Source organism: Rhinoraja longicauda, chromosome 3, assembly GCF_053455715.1.
Source record: "Rhinoraja longicauda isolate Sanriku21f chromosome 3, sRhiLon1.1, whole genome shotgun sequence".
Lineage (NCBI taxonomy): Eukaryota > Metazoa > Chordata > Chondrichthyes > Rajiformes > Arhynchobatidae > Rhinoraja > Rhinoraja longicauda.
This window is the reverse complement of record NC_135955.1, coordinates 93,832,729-93,854,329: the sequence shown is the minus strand read 5'-3', so window position 1 is coordinate 93,854,329 and position 21,601 is coordinate 93,832,729. Positions and strand designations below refer to the sequence as shown.

The following is a 21,601-nucleotide window of genomic DNA, read 5'->3' as shown; positions in this document are numbered from 1 at the left end:
CACTGTGTATTTGCTTTCAGTCGCTAAAACTCATAAAAACAGTTCCAAACTTGAGTGATGCTGATGAGAGTGCAAGGAAAGCAAGCACTGGGGATCTGACTTTGATGAGTGAACTACATCCAGCTTGACTCGTCAGTGAATAGACAAGATGTGTAGGTTTAAAACATACAATGCTGGAGTAACTCAGCGGGACAGGCAGCACCCTCTGGAGAGAAGGAATGGGTGACGTTTCGGGTCGAGTCTGAAGACGGGTCACCCGTTCCTTCTCTCCGGAGATGCTGCCTGTCCCGCTGAGTTACTCCAGCACTCTGTGTCCACGTTGTTTCTTCACTTTTTGATTCGGCAAGGTTACTAGGATAATTCCTGGAATGGCGGGACTGTCATATGTTGAAAAACTGGAGCGACCAGTCTTGTATATACTGGAATTTAGAAGGGTGAGAGGAGATCTTTTCAAAACGTATAAGATTATTGAGTGGTTGGACACGTTAGAGGCAGGAAACATGTTCCCAATGTTGGGGGAGTCCAGAACCAGGGGCCACAGTTTAAGAATAAGGGGTAGGCCATTTAGAACTGAGATGAGGAAAAACTTTTTCAGTCAGAGAGTTGTGAATCTGTGGAATTCTCTGCCTCAGAAGGCAGTGGAGGCCAATTCTCTGACTGCATTTAAGAGAGAGCTAGATAGAGCTCTTAAGGATAGCGGAGTCAGGGGGTATGGGGAGAAGGCAGAAACGGGGTACTGATTGAGAATGATCAGCCATGATCACATTGAATGGCGGTGCTGGCTCGAAGGGCCGAATGGCCTCCTCCTGCACCTATTGTCTATTGTCTATAAGCCCATAACAGTAAGTATTTCTTGTTTCTCAGCAGACTTTTTTAGAGACGTTTCAAATGTGGTTTCCCCTGTTACCTGCAAACTCTGGAGGGCAGAAACAATCTTTCGTGGAACCAGTTCCCCGAATCGAAGGAAGATTTATAAATGGTGGGGCAGCGGTAGAGTTGCCGCCTCACAGCGAATGCAGCGCCGGAGACCCGGGTTCCATCCCGACTACGGGCGCCGCCTGTATGGAGTTTGCACGTTCTCCCCGTAACCTGCGTGGGTTTTCCACGAGATCTTCGGTTTCCCCCCACGCTCCAAAGACGTGCGGGTTTGTAGGTTTGCAGGTTTGTATGTGTGTATAAATTGGTGTGTGTGTGGGTGGGATGGTGTTAGTGCGCGGGGATCGCTGGTCGGCGCGGACCCGATGGGCCGAAGGGCCTGTTTCCGCGCTAAATCCCTAAGCTGAACTAAAAGCGCCGGAGTGACACTTGCCTGACTGCGAAATGAGTTGTTGCTAGGCTGACAGAGAAGTGATTTTGTTTTGTAGCCAGCCTTGCAGGAGAACGCGACTGCGAATAGAAATTTAAATTGGCTGTGCGTACGACAAATCAGAGAGAGGGTTTCTCGGTTGCTGAAAATGTCGTCAATTAGGACGACAAAAGAATTGGTCTCCCCCTTTTCTGCGCCAGGGAGGATTTATGTCAGCAGCTCACATCACATTTAGCCTTAGCTTTTCAGAATGACGTACCCATCCCCGTAACTCCCATCGTGGCACGGTGGGGTAAAGACATCCATCTCTATTAGGTTGTCATGCCCATTTTCAAGAACTGCCTGCTTTGCTAATTTTCTATGTGCAGAAACGAGACATAAACACGTTAAAAAAAGGTGACCTCGGGAAAACATTTACCGACAACATCTAAAACAGCAATCAGGCCACAATATATATATATATATATATATATGTATACTCACAGAATGCTGGAGTAACTCAGCGGGTCAGGCAGCATCTCAGGAGAGAAGGAATGGGTGATGTTTCGGGTCTGAAGAAGGGTCTCGACCCGAAACGTCACCCATTCCTTCTCTCCTGACAATAGACAATAGACAATAGACAATAGGTGCAGGAGGTGGCCATTCGGCCCTTCGAGCCAGCACCGCCATTCAATGTGATCATGGCTGATCATTCTCAATCAGTACCCCGTTCCTGCCTTCTCCCCATACCCCCTGACTCCGCTATCCTTAAGAGCTCTATCTAGCTCTCTCTTGAATGCATCCAGAGAATTGGCCCCAACTGCCTTCTGAGGCAGAGAATTCCACAGATTCACAACTCTCTGACTGAAAAAGTTTTTCCTCATCTCAGTTCTAAATGGCCTACCCCTTATTCTTAAACTGTGGCCCCTTGTTCTGGACTCCCCCAACATTGGGAACATGTTTCCTGCCTCTAACGTGTCCAACCCCTTAATAATCTTGTGGTCTGAGATGCTGCCTGACCTGCTGAGTTACTCCAGCATTTTGTGAATACCTTCGATTTGTACCTACATCTGCAGTTATTTTCTTATATATATATATATATATATATATATATATATATATATATATATATATATATATGTGTGTGTGTGTATAAAAGTAAAAAAAACACACTTAAATCAGGTACGTTGTGTGAAGGCCTGCAAGCATTTGTAACACAGGGCAAAAGAAATACAGTTCTCATCGCCCCCGAATGATTAGAAACATAAAGAATAGGTGCAGGAGGAGGCCATTTGGCCCTTCGAGCCAGCACCGCCATTCATTGAGATCATGGCTGATCATCCACAATCAGTAACCCGTGCCTGCCTTCTCCCCATATCCCTTGATTCCACTAGCCCCTAGAGCTCTGTCTAACTCTCTTTTAAATCCATCCAGTGATTTGGCCTCCACTGCCCTATGTGGCAGAGAATTCCACAAATTCACAACTCTCCGGGTGAAAAAGTTTCTTCTGACCTCAGTTCTAAATGGCCTCGTCTTTATTCTTAGACTGTGTGGCCCCTGGTTCTGGACTCCCCCAACATTGGGAACATTTTTCCTGCATCTAGCTTGTCCAGTCCTTTTATAATTTTATACGTTTCTATAAGATGCCCTCTCATCCTTCTAAACTCCAGTGAATACAAACCCAGTCTTTCCAATCTTTCCTCATATGACAGTCCCGCCATCCCGGGGATTAACCTAGTGAACCTACACTGCACTGCCTCAATAGCAAGGACGTCCTTCCTCAAATTAGGAGACCAAAACTGCACACAGTACTCCAGGTGCGGTGTCACCAGGGCCCTGTACAACTGCAGAAGGACCTCTTTGCACCGAAACTCAAGTCCTCTCGTTATGAAGGCCAGATTGAATAATACTTTATTGTCACCCGTGATATTCTACACAAGGTATGCAAAGAGTTGCCACATAAAGGGCACCAACAGAGTCACAAAGTATCCCACGCTAGGTCCACCTTTGCTCTCCCCCCTTACGGCAGTCCCCACACTCCGGATCCTCCTTTGTCTTGGTGGGGCGGTTGCTCCCGGCCTCACTACAAATTGCAACACGTTCTAGCCCTGTAAAGCTATTCACAAAGTAAGTTGACCCCAATATTCACCCATTCATGTTCTCCAGAGATGCTGCCTGACCCGCTGAGGTACTCCAGCACTCTGTGAAACGTCATCCATTCCTTCTCTCCAGAGATGCTGCCTGACCCGCTGAGTTACTCCAGCGCTCTGTGAAACGTCACCTATCCATGTTCTCCAGAGATGCTGCCTGACCCGCTGAGTTACTCCAGCATTTTGTGTCTTTTTTTGGAGATGTTGGAGAGGTACTATCGCAACATTTTGGAAACGTTTGGACAGGTACACGGATAGGGTAGGTTTAGAGGGATAAGGGCCAGACACAGGCAGGTGGGACGAGTGTAGATGGGGCATGTTGATCGGCCTGGGCAAGTTGGGCGTTTGATTCTGTGTCGCTATGACTCCACACAGACAGCACCCGAGGCCGGGATCGAACCCGGGTCTCTGGAGCCATAAGGCAGCAACTCTACTGCTGCGTCACTGTTCCATCCATGAGCTAGGGCACTGTCCGATTCACCTCAACCCCATTGCGGACATTGGACTTTGTCTGTGGAACTGATGCACTACAATGCTGAGAAATATATTCTGCATTCTGTATCTTCCCCTTTGCTCCACCTGTTGTCTAAAGTCTAAACTCGAGTGAACAGGTGATCGATGGTCGGCGTGGACCCGATGGGCCAAAGGGCACATTTTCACGCCGTACCTTGCAATCAATCAATATGTGTGAGACCTGGACAGGTTATTAACTGGAGTGTTTAAACCTATAGGAAAGAACAGCAGTTGCTGGTTTAAATCAGACTGAAGAAGGGTCTCAATAGACAATAGACAATAGGTGAAGGAGGAGGCCATTTGGCCCTTCGAGCCAGCACCGCCATTCAATGTGATCATGGCTGATCATTCTCAATCAGTACCCCGTTCCTGCCTTCTCCCCATACCCCCTGACTCCGCTGTCCTTAAGAGCTCTATCCAGCTCTCTCTTGAATACATTCAGACAATTGGCCTCCACTGCCTTCAGAGGCAGAGAATTCCACAGATTCACAACTCTCTGACTGAAAGTATCGACCCGAAATGTCACCAATTCCTTCTCTCCAGAGGTGCTGCCTGTCCCGCTGAGTTACTCCAGCGTTTTGTGTCCACCTCTATTTTAAACCTACACATCTTGTCTATTCACTGATGAGTCAAGCTGGATGAGTTCACTCATCAAAGTCAGATCCCCAGTGCTTGCGTTCCTTGCACTCTCATCAGCATCACTCAAGTTTGGAACTGTTTTTATGAGTTTTTGTAACTGAATGCAAATACACAGTGGACATCATCTGCCAATTCTTCAGACACACAAATAATCTCTGTTGCCAGGGCTCGTGGGCCTAAGCTGATGGAAGAGTTTGGCTAAGCTAGGACGAGGGTTGCCAACTGTCCCGTATTAGCCGGGACATCCCGTATTTTGGGCTAAATTGGTTTGTCCCTTACGGGACCGCCCTTGTACCTATTAGGCCCGGGGGGCCACTATAGACCCGGACGCTGTAGGCCTGGACGCTGCTGGCCCCGGGGGGCACTGTAGGCCTGGAAGCTGTAGGCCTGGACACTAGGCCCGGACACTGTAGGCCCGGACACTGTAGGCCCGGACACTGTAGGCACGGACACTGTAGGCGCGGACAGTGTAGGTCCGGACACTATAGGCCCGGACAGTGTAGGTCCGGACACTGTAGGCCCGGACAGTGTAGGCCCCGGACACTGTAGGCCCGGACAGTGTAGGCCCGGACACTGTATGCCCGGACACTGTAGGCCCGGACAGTGTAGGCCCCGACACTGTAGGTCTGGACAGTCCAGGTCTGGAGGCCCGGGCGTCGCCTAACGGAGGCTGCGTAGCAACCCGCCTCCCGGCCCGGGCGGCCGCCATTGGTGGATCAGGAGCACTTGGCCGCTGGCTGGGTGAGCTCACGTGGGGCACGGGGCGGTGACGTGACCTTGTCCCTTATTTGGAGGTGAGATAGTTGGCAACCCCTAGCTTGGACTCTATTTCTTGGAGCGCTGGTGGGTGAGGGATGACCTCACACAGGCATATAAGACCACGAGGGAAGTAGATAGGGTGGATGACTTTTGCCCAGAGTTGGGGAATCAAGATACAGCTGGCACAGGTTTAAGGTGAGAGGGGAAAGATTTAATAGGAATAGTGAAAAGCCTGGATGGAGTGGAAGTATGGGATCTTTCCACTAGTGGGAGAGTCCAGGACCAGAGGACATACTTTTAGAAAAGACATGAGGAGGAATTACTTTAGCCAGAGGGTGGTGAATCTGTGGAATTCATTATATTTTTAAGGCAGAAATTGACAGATTCTTGATTAGTGCGGGTGTCAAGGGTTACAATAGACAATAGGCAATATGTGCAGGAGTAGGCCATTCGGCCCTTCGAGCCAGTACCGCCATTCAATGTGATCATGGCTGATCATTCTCAATCAGTACCCCATTCCTGCCTTCTCCCCATACCCCCTGACTCCGCTATCCTTAAGAGCTCTATCTAGCTCTCTCTTGAATGCATTCAGAGAATTGGCATCCACTGCCTTCTGAAGCAGAGAATTCCACAGATTTACAACTCTCTGACTGAAAAAGTTTTTCCTCATCTCAGTTCTAAATGGCCTACCCCTTATTCTTAAACTGTGGCCCCTTGTTCTGGACTCCCCCAACATTGGGAACATGTTTCCTGCTTCCAACATTCCATAGCTGCCGTCCCAGCACCGAGCCTTGCGGTACCCCACTAGTCACTGCCTGCCATTCTGAAAGGGACCCATTTATCCCCACTCTTTGCTTTCTGTCTGCCAACCAATTTTCCATCCATGTCAGTACCCTCCCCCCAATACCATGTGCTCTAATTTTGCCCACTAATCTCCTATGTGGGACCTTGTCGAAGGCTTTCTGAAAGTCAAGGTACACCACATCCACCGGCTCTCCCCTGTCAATTTTCCTAGTTACATCCTCAAAAAATGCCAGAAGATTAGTCAAGCATGATTTCCCCTTCGTAAATCCATGCTGACTCGGAACGATCCTGTTACTGCTATCCAAATGCTCCGCAATTTCGTCTTTTATAATTGACTCCAGCATCTTCCCCACCACTCTTCTCTCTCCCTCCTTTCTAAAAAAGTGGGACAACATTAGCTACCCTCCAATCCACAGGAACTGATCCCGAATCTAAAGAACATAAAATGTAATGAAGATGTCATAAGATGATAGTTATAGGATGTAATGAAACTAATTCTCAGGCAAACAGTTCATTCCGGTTGTTGTCAAAGACTCTGGTACTAATGTAGCCAGTGACAAATGAATGACTTGCCCCGAAACATTTTATGGAGGAATTTTCTTAATAAAAGTCTACACTCTCATTTTAAATGTACGTTGTTAAGGAGTGCGAGTAATGTGTCAGAAATTAAATCTATCGGGGGGGAAATGAATGCATCTCATGATGTCAAGTCGTTCAAAAGCACTTTAGAGCTAATGAAATATTTTTGAAGAGTAGTCACTGGAGTTGTAAAGGAATAATCAGGTGCTGATTAGCAGCTGTATACATGCGCCATTAGGATTGGACCATAAATGTCTGTCTGTCCTGACATCCCATATTTCAGTGCAAATGTGGGTACTTATTTTTCACTGTTGCTTTTAAGTAGCTCGCATGCCTGGAATTCTTTTTAGCAAAAAACTTCAATTTAGTTTAGTTAGACAGAGTCATAGAGTCACAGAGTGACACAGTGAGGCAACAGGCCCTTCAGGCCAACTTTGGCCCACACCGGCCAACAATGTCCCAGCTTCAATCTTCAATGTCTGAAGAAGGGACTCGACCCGAAACGTCACCCATTTCTTCTCTCCCAAGATGCTGCCTGACCTGCTGAGTTACTCCAGCATTTTGTGAATAAATACCTTCGGTTTGTACCAGCATCTGCAGTTATTTTCTTATACTATATGTCCCAGCTACCTGCGTTTTTTTGCCCATATCCCTCCAAACCCGTCCTATCCATGTACCTGTCTAACTGTTTCTTAAATGTTGGGATAGTCCCGGCCTCAACTACCTCCTCTGGCAGCTCGTTCCATACACCCACCACCCTCTGTGTGAAAAAGTTACCCCTCGGATTCCTGTTTAATCTTTTCCCCTTCACCTTGAACCTATGTCATCTGGTCCTAGATTCCCCTACTCTGGGCAAGAGACTCTGTGCATCTACCCGACCTATTCCTCTCATGATTTTGTACGCCTCTATAAGATCACCCCTCATCCTCCTGCGCTCCATGGAATAGAGACCCAGCCTGCTCAACCTCTCCCTGTAGCTCACACCCTCTAATCCTGGCAACATCCTCGTCAATCTTCTCTGCACCCTTTCCAGCTTGTCAACATCTTTCCTATAACGTGGTGCCCAGAACTAAACACAATACTCTAAATGCGGCCTCACCAATGTCTTATACAACTGCAACATGACCTCCCAATTTCTGTACTCAATACTCTGACTGATGAAGGCCAATGTACCAAAAGGCCTTTTGACCTCCCTATCTACCTGTGACTCGACTTTCATGGAACCATGCACCTGCACTCCTAGATCCCTCTGCTCTACAACACTCCCCAGAGCCCCACCATTCACTATGTGGGTCCTGCCCATGTGAGACGTCCCAAAATGCAACACCTCACATTTCTCCGTGTTAAACTCCATCAACCATTCCTCCGCCCACCTGGCCAATCGATCCAGATCCTGCTGCGATCGTTCACAGCCATTTTCACTATCTGCAAAACCACCCATTTTTGTTTCGTCCGTAAACTTGTTAATCGTGCCATGTAGGTTCTCATCCGAATCATTGATATAGTTTTAGAGATACAGCGCGGAAACAGTCCCTTCCACCCACCGGGTCCGCGTCGACCAGCGATCCCCGCGCACTAACACTATCCTACACACCAGGGCCAATTGACATTTATACCAAGCCAATTTGCTGACAAACCTGTGCGTCTTTGAAGTGGTGAGATCAAGGGAAGATGGCCCCCAACCCAGGTGACTATTTCCCTGCTAGTCACATATTACAATCACTCCCCACTCTTAAATCTCTACTCCGACAGCAACATTTCTTCTTTGATCGGACTTTGCTGGCTTTACCTCGCACTAAACGTTACTCCCTTATCATGTATCTGTACACTGTGAATGGCTCGATTGTAATCACGTCTTGTCTATTCGCAACAAAGGTTTTTCACTCTACCTCAGTACACGTGACAGTAAACTAATCTTAACTGAACTGAACGGAACTCGAAGGGGAGCTTTTTTCACGATACAGTACGAGATGACATGTGATGAAATTCGTAAGTAGATACGTATAAAATCATAAAAGGACTGGACAAGCTAGATGCAGGAAAAATGTTCCCAATGTTGGGGGAGTCCAGAACCAGGGGGCCACACAGTCTAAGAATAAAGGGGAGGCCGTTTAAAACTGAGGTGAGAAAAAACTTTTCCACCCAGAGAGTTGTGAGCTTGTGGAATTCTCTGCCACAGAGGGCAGTGGAGGCCAATTCAAAAGAGAGTTAGATAGAGCTCTAGGGGCTAGCGGAATCAAGGGATATGGGGAGAAGGCAGGCACGGGTTACTGATTATGGATGATCAGCCATGATCACAATGAGTGGCGGTGCTGGCTCGAAGGGCCAAATGGCCTCCTCCTGCACCTATTTTCTATGTTTCTGTGATTGCAGACAGAGGCAGTCCATATGGTTTCAATGCTTGCTCTTTGAAGGAGACAACCAATTATATCTAACGTGAAGTCAAAGCATATAACAGTACAACACAAGAACAGGCCCTTCAGCCCGCAATGGCTCTGCGCACATAATAAGTTTGGGGCGTCACGGTGGCGCAGCGGTAGAGTTGCTGCCTCACAGCGCCAGAGACCCGGGTTCCATCCTGACTGCGGGCGCTGTCTGTACGGAGTTTGTATATTCTCCCCGTGACCTGCGTGGGCTTTGGAAGATCATAAGTTTGTAGGTTACAGGAGCGGAATCAGGCCATTTGGCCTATTGAGTCTACTCCGCCATTCAATCATGACTGATCTATCTTTCCCTCTCAACCCCATTCTCCTGCATTCTCCCCGTAACCCCTGACACCCGCACTAATCCTCCGGGTGCTCCGGGTTCCTCCCACACTCCAAGGATTTGCAGGCTTGTAGGTTAATTGGCTCCTGTAAAATTGGAAATTGTGCCTCGTGTGCAGGATAGTGCTGGTGTATGGGGTGATCGCTGGTCGTCAAGTGGGCCTGTTGGTGGGCCGAAGGGCCTGTCGTTGGGCCGAAGGGCCTGTCGGTGGGCCGAAGGGCCTGTCGGTGGGCCGAAGGGCCTGTCGTTGGGCCGAAGGGCCTGTCGGTGGGCCGAAGGGCCTGTCGTTGGGCCGAAGGGCCTGTCGGTGGGCCAAAGGGCCTGTCGGTGGGCCGAAGGGCGTGTCGTTGGGCCGAAGGGCCTGTTTCCACACGATCTCTAAAGTCTAAAGTTCACAAATTCATAAGTCTACTCCACCATTCAATCGTGGCTGATCTATCTCTCCCTCCTAACCCCATTCTCCTGCCTTCTCCCCACAACCCCTGACACCCGCACCGATCAAGAATCTATCTATCTCTGCCTTAACAATATCCACTGACTTGTGGCCTCCACAGCCGTCTGTGGCAAAGAATTCCACAGATTCACCACCCTCTGACTGAAGAAATTCCTCCTCATCTCTTTTCTAAAGGTACGTCCTTTTATTCTTTAGCCTGTGCCCGCTGGTCCTCGACTAGAAGTCTGAATGGTACCAATGAACATTGGTAGAGTGTTCAATAGAGAGTCTAGGACCAGAGGCCATCGGCTCAGAATGAAAGGACGTACCATCGGAAAGGAGATGAGGAAATATTTATTTAGTCAGAGGGTGGTGAATCTGTGGAATTTGTTGCCACAGCTGTGGAGGCCACAAGTCGTTGGATATTTTTAAGTCAGAGATTGGCAGATTCTTGATTAGTTACAGGTGTCAGAGGTTATGGGGAGAAGGCAGGAGAATGGGGTTGTGAAGGAGAGATAGATCAGCCACGATTGAATGGCGGGGTAGACCTGATGGGCCGAATGGCCTAATTCTGCTCCTGCCATTTTGTGAGCTTATGACCGGGTTTCTGAAGAGTGCCAACAGTGAGGTAATGAAAACGCATGGGAGTGGAAGCAGAGTGATTAAATCATGAGCCCCCAACCCGATCTGATTACTCATACAGATTTATTTCATTTGGACAGGCAGCATCTCTGGAGAGAAGGAATGGGTGACGTTTCGGGTCGAGACCTGATCCCTTCTCTCCAGAGATGCTGCCTGACCCGCTGAGTTACTCCAGCATTTTGTGTCTGCCCACATCCATGCCCCCTCCCCTGACTCTCCCTCTGAAGAAGGGTCTCGACCAGAAACGTCACCCATTCCTTCTCTCCAGAGATGCTGCCTGACCCGCTGAGTTACTCCAGCACTCTGTGAAACGTCACCTATCCATGTTCCCCAGAGATGCTGCCTGACCCGCTGAGTTACTCCAGCATTTTGTGTCTACCTTCGGAAAGAATATTGATTTCTCTAACTCCAAGTACCCCTCTCTCTCCGTCCCTCTCCCACCCCAGTCGTAGTACCAGTTTCAAAGCTGTCTTGTTGAGTCTCATTGTCTGTAACTCCTTTTCACCTCGCCCACAGCTAACAACGGCCCGTTTCCTTTATCATCGTTACTTTTTTTGCATCTCTTTAATTCATTTGTTCTATATCTCTCCTCTCTCTTTCCCCTGATTATCGGGTCTGAGGAAGGGTCTCGACCTGAAACGTCACCTATTCCTTTTCTGACCCGCTGAGTTACTCCAGCGTTTGGTATCTATCGCCATGTCTACCACCGTGGGCGGTCACGGTGGCGCGGCGGTAGAGTTGCCGCCTTACAGCGAATGCAGCGCCGGAGACCCGGGTTCCATCCCGACTACGGGCGCTGTCTGTACGGAGTTTGTACGTTCTCCCCGTGACCTGCGTGGGTTTTTCTCTGAGATCTTCGGTTTCCTCCCACACTCTAAAGACGTACAGGTTTGTAGGTTAATTGGCTTGGTAAATGTGTGTAAAAAAAAAATTGTCCCTAGTGTGTGTAGGATGGTGTTAGTGTGCGGGGATCGCTGGTCGGCGCGGACCCGGTGGGCCGAAGTGCCTGCTTCCGCACTGTATCTCTAAACTAAAGTAAACTACTGATCCAGAAATATGATTCCAAATGCTACTGAAGTAGCCGAGGAATTCAAGTAAAACAACAGCTTGCACAAGTGATAGTAACCATGGATCCATCGGACTGTTGCTAAACCCCATCTGGCCCACTAATGATCTGGAGAGCAGGAGACAAAGTCACACAGTGATACAGCATGGAAACAGGCCCTTCGGCCCAACTTGCCCACACCGACCAGCATGCCCCATCCACACCAGTCCCACCTGCCTGCAATTGGCCCATATCCCTCTAAACCTGTCCTATCCATGTACCTGTCCAAATGGCTTTGAAATTTAGTTTAGTTTCATGCAGTTTATTGCCACGTGTAACAAGGTACAGTAAAAAGCTATTTAGTTTAGTTTAGAGATACAGCGCGGAAACAGGCCCTTTCGGCCCACCGGGTCCGCGCCGACCAGCGATCCCCGCACGTCAACACTATCCTACACACACGAGAGACAATTTTCACATTTACCAAGCCAATTTACCTACAAACCCGCACGTCTTTGGAGTGTGGGAGGAAACCAAAGGTCTCGGAGAAAACCCACGCAGGTCACGGGGAGAACGTATAAACTCCGTACAGACGGCGCCCGTAGTCGGGATCGAACGTGGGTCTCCGGCGCTGCAAGTGCTGTAAGGCAGCAACTCTACCGTTGCGCCACCTAGTTGCGTGCCACCTAGTTGCGTGCCATCCAGTCAGTGGGTGGCAATTGAGCCGTCCACTGTGCACAGATTCAGGATAAAGGGAATCACGTTTAGTGCAAGGTAAAGTCCCGTAAAGTCCCATTCAAGATAGTCCAAGGGTTGCCAATGAGGTGGATGGTAGGTCTGGACCACTCTCCAGTTGGTGAAAGGATGGTTCAGTTCTCTATGTAGCTACCGATGTGTCACAATGACATTTTGAGTGGTATTACATGCTGCCCTTCAATACGAGTCCATGGGAGGATAGTGGAGAAAGATCTCGACCCGAAACGTCACCCATTCCTTCTCTCTACAGATGCTGCCTGTCTCACTGAGTTACTCCAGCATTTTATGTCTATCTTCGGAGGATAGATAAGGCCAGTATATACACAGTACAATCTGGGGTGAATGGGTAGAAACAAGGAGCTACAGATTTATACCAAATATAGACACAGAGTGCTGGAGTAACTCAGCGGGTCAGGCAGCATCTGTGGAGAACATGGTCAGGTGATGTTTCACAGAGTGCTGGAGTAACTCAGCGGGTCAGGCAGCATCTCTGGAGAACATGGTCAGGTGACGTTTCACAGAGTGCTGGAGTAACTCAGTGGGTCAGGCAGCATCTGTGGAGAACATGGTCAGGTGACGTTTCACAGAGTGCTGGAGTAACTCAGTGGGTCAGGCAGCATCTCTGGAGAACATGGATAGGTGACGTTTCACAGAGTGCTGGAGTAACTCAGCGGGTCAGGCAGCATCTGTGGAGAACATGGATAGGTGACGTTCCAGGTCGGGAACCTTCTTCAGACCCAACTCAAAATGTCACCCATCCTTTCTCTCCATAGGTGCTGCCTGACCCGCTCAGTCACTCCAACACTCTGTGGTTTATCTTTGGTGAACGGGCAAGTTGAGTCAAGATTGAGAAATCAGTTTGAATTTGAACGACAATAACAAAAAGTGCGGCACGGTGGCGCAGCAGTAGAGTTGCTGCCTTACAGGGACCGGGTTCCATCCCAACTACGGGCGCTGTCCGTACGGAGTTTGTACGTTCTCCCCGTGACCTGCGTGGGTTTTCTCCGAGATCCTCCGTTTCCCCCCACACTCCAAAGACGTGCAGGTATGTAGGTTCATTGGCTTGGTTTTAATGTAAAAACAGTCCCTAGTGTGCGTAGGGTAGTATTCATGTGCGTGGATCGCTGGTCGGCGCAGACTCGAAGGGCCTGTTTCCGCACTGTGTCTCTAAACTACGGTAAAACTAAACTAAAAACTGGATAAAATGAAGACATTCTAGTCTCTTTCAATTTAGTATCATGGAAGATTAGTTTTAATCCAGTAGTTTTTCAATTAATTTATCACAATTGACCTACATCTAAACGGACTGATATAGACTGCGTATAGACTTATGATTTATTGAGCTAGCTAGACCATGATTAATCTAATTCTCTATTAGAGGTGCTATAAGTTCATATAGACTTTATTGGACAAGTTATGAACAGAGTAAATTTGTTCTTTCTTGAAAAATAAAGTCAATACTCATAGATTTTATATTCATGAAAAATGAACCTTTTAATTGTCTGTGAAATCAATCCATTTGCATCTCACAGTCGCCCATTAATGTGGACTTTCATAAAGAGTATTACAAAGCACCCTACAATAGATCTATTAGCACACTAGAAACTGATGGGATCCTGACTACGGGCGCCGTCTGTACGGAGTTTGTACGTTCTCCCCGTGACCTGCGTGGGTTTTCTCCGAGATCTTCGGTTTCCTCCCACACTCCAAAGACGTACAGGTATGTAGGTTAATTGACTGGGTAAATGTTAAAAAAAATTGTCGCTAGTGTGTGTAGGATAATGTTAATGTGCGGGGATCGCTGGGCGGCGCGGACCTGGTGGGCCGAAGGGCCTGTTTCCGCGCTGTATCTCTAAATCTAAATCTAAATCTAATAGCTAAACTGGCACCAGAACTGAACTAGGAGAGGTTTATCAGACTGCTGCCTGGATTAGAGGAGACTACCTATAAAATGAGGCGGGACACACTTCAGTTTAGTTTATTGTCACGTGTACCGAGGTACAGTGAAAAGCTTTTGTGTTGCGTGCTAACCAGTCAGCGGAAAGACCATACATGATTACAATCGATCCAATTACAGTGTACAGATACATGATAAAGGGAATAACGTTTAGTGCAAGGTAAAGCCAGCAAAGTCCGATCAAGGATAGTCCGAGGGTCACCAATGATGTAGATAGTAGTTCAGCACTGCTCTCTGGTTGTGGTAGGATGGTTCAGTTACCTGATAACAGCCGGGAAGAAACTGTCCCTGAATCTGGAGGTGTGCGTTTTCACACTTCTGTACCTCTTGCCCGATGGGAGAGGGGAGAAGAGGGAGTGGCCGGGGTGAGACTGGTCCTTGATTATGCTGCTGGCCTTGCCGAGGCAGCGTGAGGTGTAGATGGAGTCGATGGAAGGGAGGTTGATTTGTGTGATGGTCTGGGCTGCTGGCCTTGCCGAGGCAGCGTGAGGTGTAGATGGAGTTAATGGAAGGGAACCTTGGTCTGGGAACAGAGTCTGAAGAAGGGTCTCGACCTTTAGTTTTTAGTTTTAGAGATACAGCGCGGAAACAGGCCCCTTCGGCCCACCGGGTCCGCGCCGACCAGCGATCCCCGCACATTAACACTATCCTACACCTACTAGGGACAATTTTTACATTTACCCAGCCAATTAACCTACAAACCTGCACATCTTTGGAGTGTGGGAGGAAACCGAAGATCCTGGAGGAAACCCACGCAGGTCAGGGGGAGAACGTACAAACTCCGTACAGACAGCGCCCGTAGTCGGGATGGAACCTGGGTCTCCGGCGCTGCATTCGCTGTAAGGCGGCAATTCTATCGCTGCGCCACCGTGACCGCCCTAACCTGAAACATCACCTTTTCTTTTTTCTCCAGAGACGTTGCCTGAACTAAAACTAAAACTAAATTAGAAAAACCCGCTGAGTTACTCCAGCTTTTTGTGTCTTTCTTCGATGTAATCCAACATCTGCAGTTCCTTCCTGCACACAGTGGAAGGAAGGTTGGCTTGCGTGATGGTCTAGGCCGGACTTAAGCCCTTGCGGATTTCAGTCACTTACAGAGTTAAGCCCCTAATCCTGCTGCTCCACAACAGCCCTTTGCTTTTGTACCAATAAAAATACCCTCAGTTCTGGTTTCAGTTCTTTCAGGAAGAAAAACAAAGTGCCTCACACTTCCCCACAATTAAATCCATCTGCTGCAATTCATGTACAAACACTGTGCTTCATTGTTTTGCTTGATGCATCCATTTAAACAGGGTAGGGCTGGCTCCACATACTGATTAATGTTGAATTAAATCTTTCCTCAGACCTTGCTGCTGATGATGTGTGGAACTTTACACCAGCAGAGAACTTTTTGTTGTTGTTTTTTTATGTGTACATATACGTATATATATATATATATACACTCACACATACATATACATTAGGGGTTGCCAACTGTCTCATTCCCAAATAAGGGACAAAAGGTGACATCACCTCCCAGCCAGCGGCCACGTGCTCCCGATCCACCAACGGCGGCCGCCCGGGCCAGGAGGCGGGTTGCTAGGCAACCTCCGTCAGGCGGCGCCCGGGCCTACACTGTCCGGAGCTAAAATGTCGGAAAACTAGAGTGTCGGGACCAAAACGGTCGGGCCTACAGCGTCGGGGTCCACAGTGTCGGGGCCTACAGCGTCCGGGCCTACAGCGTCCGGGCCTACAGCGTCCGGGCCTACAGCGTCCGGGCCAACAGAGTCCGGGCCTACAATGTCCGGGCCTACAGCGTCCCCCGGGCCTAGAGTGTCCGGGCCTACAGCGCCCCCTGGGCCTAATACGGGACAAGGGCAGACGCTGTAGGCCCCGACACTGTGGACCCCGACGCTGTAGGCCCGACCGTTTTGGTCCCGACACTCTAGTTTTCCGACATTTTAGCTCCGGACAGTGTAGGCCCGGGCGCCGCCTGACGGAGGTTGCCTAGCAACCCGCCTCCCGGCCCTGGCGGCCGCCGTTGGTGGATCGGGAACACGTGGCCGCTGGCTGGGTGAGGTCACGTGGGGCGCGGGGCGGTGACGTCACCTTTTGTCCCTTATTTGGGAGTGAGACAGTTGGCAACCCCTAATGTATATGTATGTGTGTATATATATATATATACGCATATGTACACATAAAAAAACAACAACAAAAAGTTCTCTGCTGGTGTAAAGGGCAGCACGGTAGCGCAGCGGTAGAGTTGCTGCTTTACAGCGAATGCAGCGCCGGAGACTCAGGTTCGATCCTGACTACGGGTGCTGCACTGTAAGGAGTTTGTACGTTCTCCCCGTGACCTGCGTGGGTTTTCTCCGAGATCTTCCGTTTCCTCCCACATTCCAAAGACGTACAGGTATGTAGGTTAATTGGCTGGGTAAATGTAAAAAAATTGTCCCTAGTGGGTGTAGGATAGTGTTAATGTATGGGGATTGCTGGGCGGCGCGGACTTGGTGGGCCGAAAAGGCCTGTTTCCGCGCTGTATATATATGATAAGTACGCGACGAACAAATTTAGCTCAAAATACGGGATGTCCCAGCTAATACGGGACAGTTGGCAACCCTAGCCATGATTGAATGGCGGAGTAGACTTGATGGGCCGAAAGGCCGAGTTCTGCTGCTATCCCTTATGACCTTATGGCTCCAGTTTCCCCCCAGTCACTCCAAAGACGTGCATGTCCAGCCATCCATACCCCTGCATATCCGTGTGCCTGCCTAAAAGCCTGTTAAACGCCTCTATCGTATCTGCCTCCACCACCAATCCCTGGCAGCGCGTTCCAGGCGCTTTGTGACTGCTTGGCAGTTCTCGTTTGATTATAATTCATATTTTAAGCGCAGAAAGGGATCGTGAACTTTGTCAGAAGGACGACGAGCCCGTGCTGAACGAGCTGTTGTATTATTAAACGGCTGGGAAGAGCTTCTAAGTGTGGATTGTTCTCCAGTTCATTGGCGCGTCAGGTGATTAAACCCATTTGTCCCCTTGCACTTGATTCCTGCCCTGAGCGGTCGGTGTCAGGGTGAAGTTCAGTTCACAAACACAAAGTCTTTCCTTTGACTTCCATTAACTGCACTTCCAACACCCGGGCCACATTAACATAGAAACATTGGAAATAGGTGCATTCGGCCCTTCGAGCCAGCACCGCCATTCATTGTAATCATGGCTGATCGTCCACAATCAGTAACCCGTGCCTGCCTTCTCCCCATATCCCTTGATTCCACTAGCCCCTAGAGCTCTCTCTAACTCTCTCTTAAATTCATCCAGTGAATTGGCCTCCACTGCCCTCTGTGGCAGAGAATTCCACAGATTCACAACTCTCTGGATGAAAAAGTTCCTTCTCACCTCAGTTTTAAATGGCTTCCCCTTTATTCTAAGACTGTGGCCCCTGGTTCTGGACTCCCCCAACATTGGGAACAATTTTCCTGCATCTAGCCTGTCCAGTCCTTTTATAATTTTATATGTTTCTATAAGATCCCCTCTCAACCTTTTAAACTCCAGTGAATACAAGCCCAGTCTTTTCAATCTTTCCTCATACGACAGTCCCGCCATCCCAGGGATCAATCTCATGAACCTACACTGCACTGCCTCAATTACAAGGATGTCCTTCCTCAAATTAGGAGACCAAAACTGCACACAATACTCCAGATGTGGTCTTACCAGGGCCCTATACAACTGCAGAAGAACCTCTTTACTCCTATACTGAAATCGTCTCGTTATGAAGGCTAACATGCCGTTAGCTTTCTTCACTGCCTGCTGTAACTGCAATGTTTATCCAATGCCGCCCGGGCCTAATACGGGACAAGGGCGCTCCCAAATCAATTTTGCCCGAAATACGGGATGTCCCCGCTAATACGGGACAGTTGGCAACCCTACCCACAGGTTATAGGAGTAGAATTAGGCCATTCGGCCCATCGCGTCTACTCCGCCATTCAATCATGGCTGATCTCTGCCTCCTAATCACATTTTCTTGCCTTCTCCCCACAACCCCTGACTTGCAGGTTTGCCAACTTCCTCACTCCCAAATACGGAACAAGGTGACGTCACCGCCCCGCGCCCCACGTGACCTCACCCAACCGGCGGCCACGTGCTCCCGCTCCACCAATGGTGGCCGCCCGGGCCAGGAGGCAGGTTGTGGAGACCAAATCAGTGGATATTTTTAAGGCAGAGATAGACAAATTCTTCATTAGAACGGGTGTCAAGGGTTATGTGGAGAAGGCACATGGGATTAGGAGGCAGGGATCAGCCATGATTGAATCTGTTAGGCGGCGCCCGGGCCTCTGGGCCTACACTGTCTGAACCTACACTGTCCGGAAGGTAGACAACAGATTTTAACCAGTATCTGCAGTTTTTTTCCTACTACACTGTCCGGGCCTACAGCGTCCGGGCCTACAGCGTCCGGGCCTACAGCGTCCGGGCCTACAGCGTCCCGGCCTACAGCGTCCCGGCCTACAGCGTCCCGGCCTACAGCGTCCGGGCCTACAGCGTCCGGGCCTACAGCGTCCGGGCCTACAGCGTCCGGGCCTACAGCGTCCGGGCCTACAGCGTCCGGGCCTACAGCGTCCGGGCCTACAGCGTCCGGGCCTACAGAGTCCGGGCCTACAGCGTCCGGGCCTACAGCGTCCGGGCCTACAGCGCCTCCCAGGCCTAATACAAGACAAGGGCAGTCCCATACGGGACAAATCAATTGCACCCTAAATACGAGATGTCCCGGCTAATATGGGACAGTTGGCAACCCTATCCACAAGTGATAGTAGAATTAGGCCATTCGACCCATCAGGTCTACTCTGCCATTCAATCATGGCTGATCATTGCCTCCTAATCCCATGTACCTTCTCTACATAACCCTTGACACCCGTTCTAATCAAGAATTTGTCTATCTCTGCCTTAAAAATATCCACTGACGGCCTCCACAGCCCTCTGTGGCAATGAGTTCCACAGATTCACCACCCTCTGGTTACAGAAGTTCCTCCTCTCCTCCTTTCTAAAAGAGAGTCACCAATTCTGACACCAAACATCCGAATTCTGACACCAAACTGGAGCACCCGGAGAAAACCCACGCAGGTCACGGTGAGAAGATTTGATAGGAACCTGAGAGGTAACTTTTTCACACAAAGGGTGGTGGGTGTATGGAACGAGCTGCCAGAGGAGGTAGTTGAGGCTGGGACTATCTCAAAGTTTAAGAAACGTCTAGACAGGTACATGGAAAGGACAGGTTTGGAGGTATATGGACCAAGCGCAGGCAGGTGGGACTAGTCTAGATGGGACATGTTGGCCGTTGTGGGCAAGTTGGGCCAAAGTGCCTGTTTCCACGCTGTATTACTCTTTGACTCCATGACTGTAGGTCAGAGCAGATGAAAGAGGCTGATGGGATTTATGTATAACGACCCAGTACAGTCTCAATGGGCCAAATGGCCTCTTTTTTGTTTCGTTTTAGTTCAGTTGAGTTTAGAGATACAGCGTGAAAACAGGCCCTTCGGCCCGCCGGGTCCACGCCGACCAGCGATCCCCGCACACTTACTCTATCCTACACCCACTAGGGACAATTTTTACATTTTACACAGCCAATTAACCTACAAATCTGCACGTCTTTGGAGTGCGGGAGGAAACCGAAGATCTGGGAGAAAACCCACGCAGGTCACGGGGAGAACGTACAAACTCCGTACAGACAGCACCCGTAGTCGGGATGGAACCCGGGTCTCCGGCGCTGTGAGGCAGCAACTCTTCCGCTGCGCCACCGTGACCGCCCATTCTGCGCTTTAGTTTCGAGGCAAAGCATGGAAACAAGCCCCTCGTCCCACTCTCTGCCTCGGTGGCTCCAAATCAGTAGGTGAATCGCACGAGCCCTTGTGTGCTGTCTGCCTTAATATTAATATACCGTAAACTAGTGCATGTATAAGTGAGTGTTCGAAAACATCAGTCGCATCTTGTCAAAAAACACTACAAACTAATTGTGGTTGAATAATTTCCCCTGTAACGTCCGATCAACTATCTGTCAAGTTGATCAAAGTTGAAGTTGATGAAATCCTGTGTGAACCGAGGCTCTGTTTAAACGCATGGGAGATGACTGAGGAGTGGAGAAAAATGCAAGCTGTTTATTGAGAAGGATTACCTTCATTTCCCTTTCGTCTCTTCACAGTGAGCGTAATCAGGACATACTGGTTTGAGTTTTATTCACACGACGTGGGAAGGATACATTCTAGTTTATCTTCGGGTTTCATCCCACACTCCAAGGATGTACAGGTTTACAGCTAAATTGGCTTGGTATAAAAATGTAAAATTGTCCCTAGTGTGTGTAGGATGGTGTCAGTGTGTGCGGGGATCGCTGGTCGGTGTGGACTTGTAAGGTCATAAGTGACAGGGGTGGAATTAGGCCATTCAGCCACATCAAGTCTACTCCGCCATTCAATCATGGCTGATCTATCTCTCCCTCTTAACCCCATTCTCCTGCCTTCACCCCTTCGCTCCAATGTTGGGGGGAGTCCAGAACCAGGGGCCACAGTTTAAGAATAAGGGGTAGGCCATTTAGAACAGAGATGAGGAAAAACTTTTTCAGTCTGTGGAATTCTCTGCCTCAGAAGGCAGTGGAGGCCGATTCTCGGAATGCATTCAAGAGAGAGCTAGATAGAGCTCTTAAGGATAGCGGAGTCAGGAGGTATGGGGAGAAGGCAGGAACGGGGTACTGATTGAGAATGATCAGCCATGATCACATTGAATGGCGGTGTTGGCTCGAAGGGCCGAATGGCCTCCTCCTGCACCTATTGTCTATAACCCCTAACACCCGTAGTAATCAAGAATCTATCCATCTGTGCCTTAAGAATATCCCCTGACTTGGCCTCCACAGCCGTCTGTGGCAATGAATTCCACAGATTCACCACCCTCTGACTAAAGAAATTCATCCTCATCTCCTTCCTAAAAGAACGTCCTTTAATTCTGAGGCTGTGCCCTCTGGTCCTAGACTCTCCCACTAGTGGAAACATCCTCTCCACATCCACTCTATCCGGGCCTTTCACTAATTGGTAAGTTTCAATGAGTCCCCCAACACTCACACTCACGGTGGCGCAACGGTAGAGTTGCCGCCTTACAGCAAATGCAGCGCCGGAGACCCGGGTTCCATCCCGACAACGGGCGCCGTCTGTACGGAGTTTGTACGTTCTCCCTGTGACCTGCGTGGGTTTTCTCCCACACTCCAAAGATGTGCAGGTTTGTAGGTTAATTGGCTTGGTATAAATGTAAAAATTGTCCC

At 49.2% G+C, this 21,601-nt stretch overlaps 1 protein-coding gene across 4 annotated transcripts in view; it reads right to left on the bottom strand.

Moving 5' to 3' along the window:
• Positions 1-21,601, bottom strand: part of LOC144592184 (teneurin-3-like) — a 2,027,615-nt gene that overhangs the window by 219,011 nt on the left and 1,787,003 nt on the right. For all 4 annotated transcript variants that reach the window (XM_078396656.1, XM_078396657.1, XM_078396658.1 and 1 more), the window contains one exon: positions 1,566-1,664. In XM_078396656.1, coding sequence (XP_078252782.1) covers positions 1,566-1,664 — 99 coding nt within the window. The remainder of the gene's footprint in view (positions 1-1,565; positions 1,665-21,601) is intronic.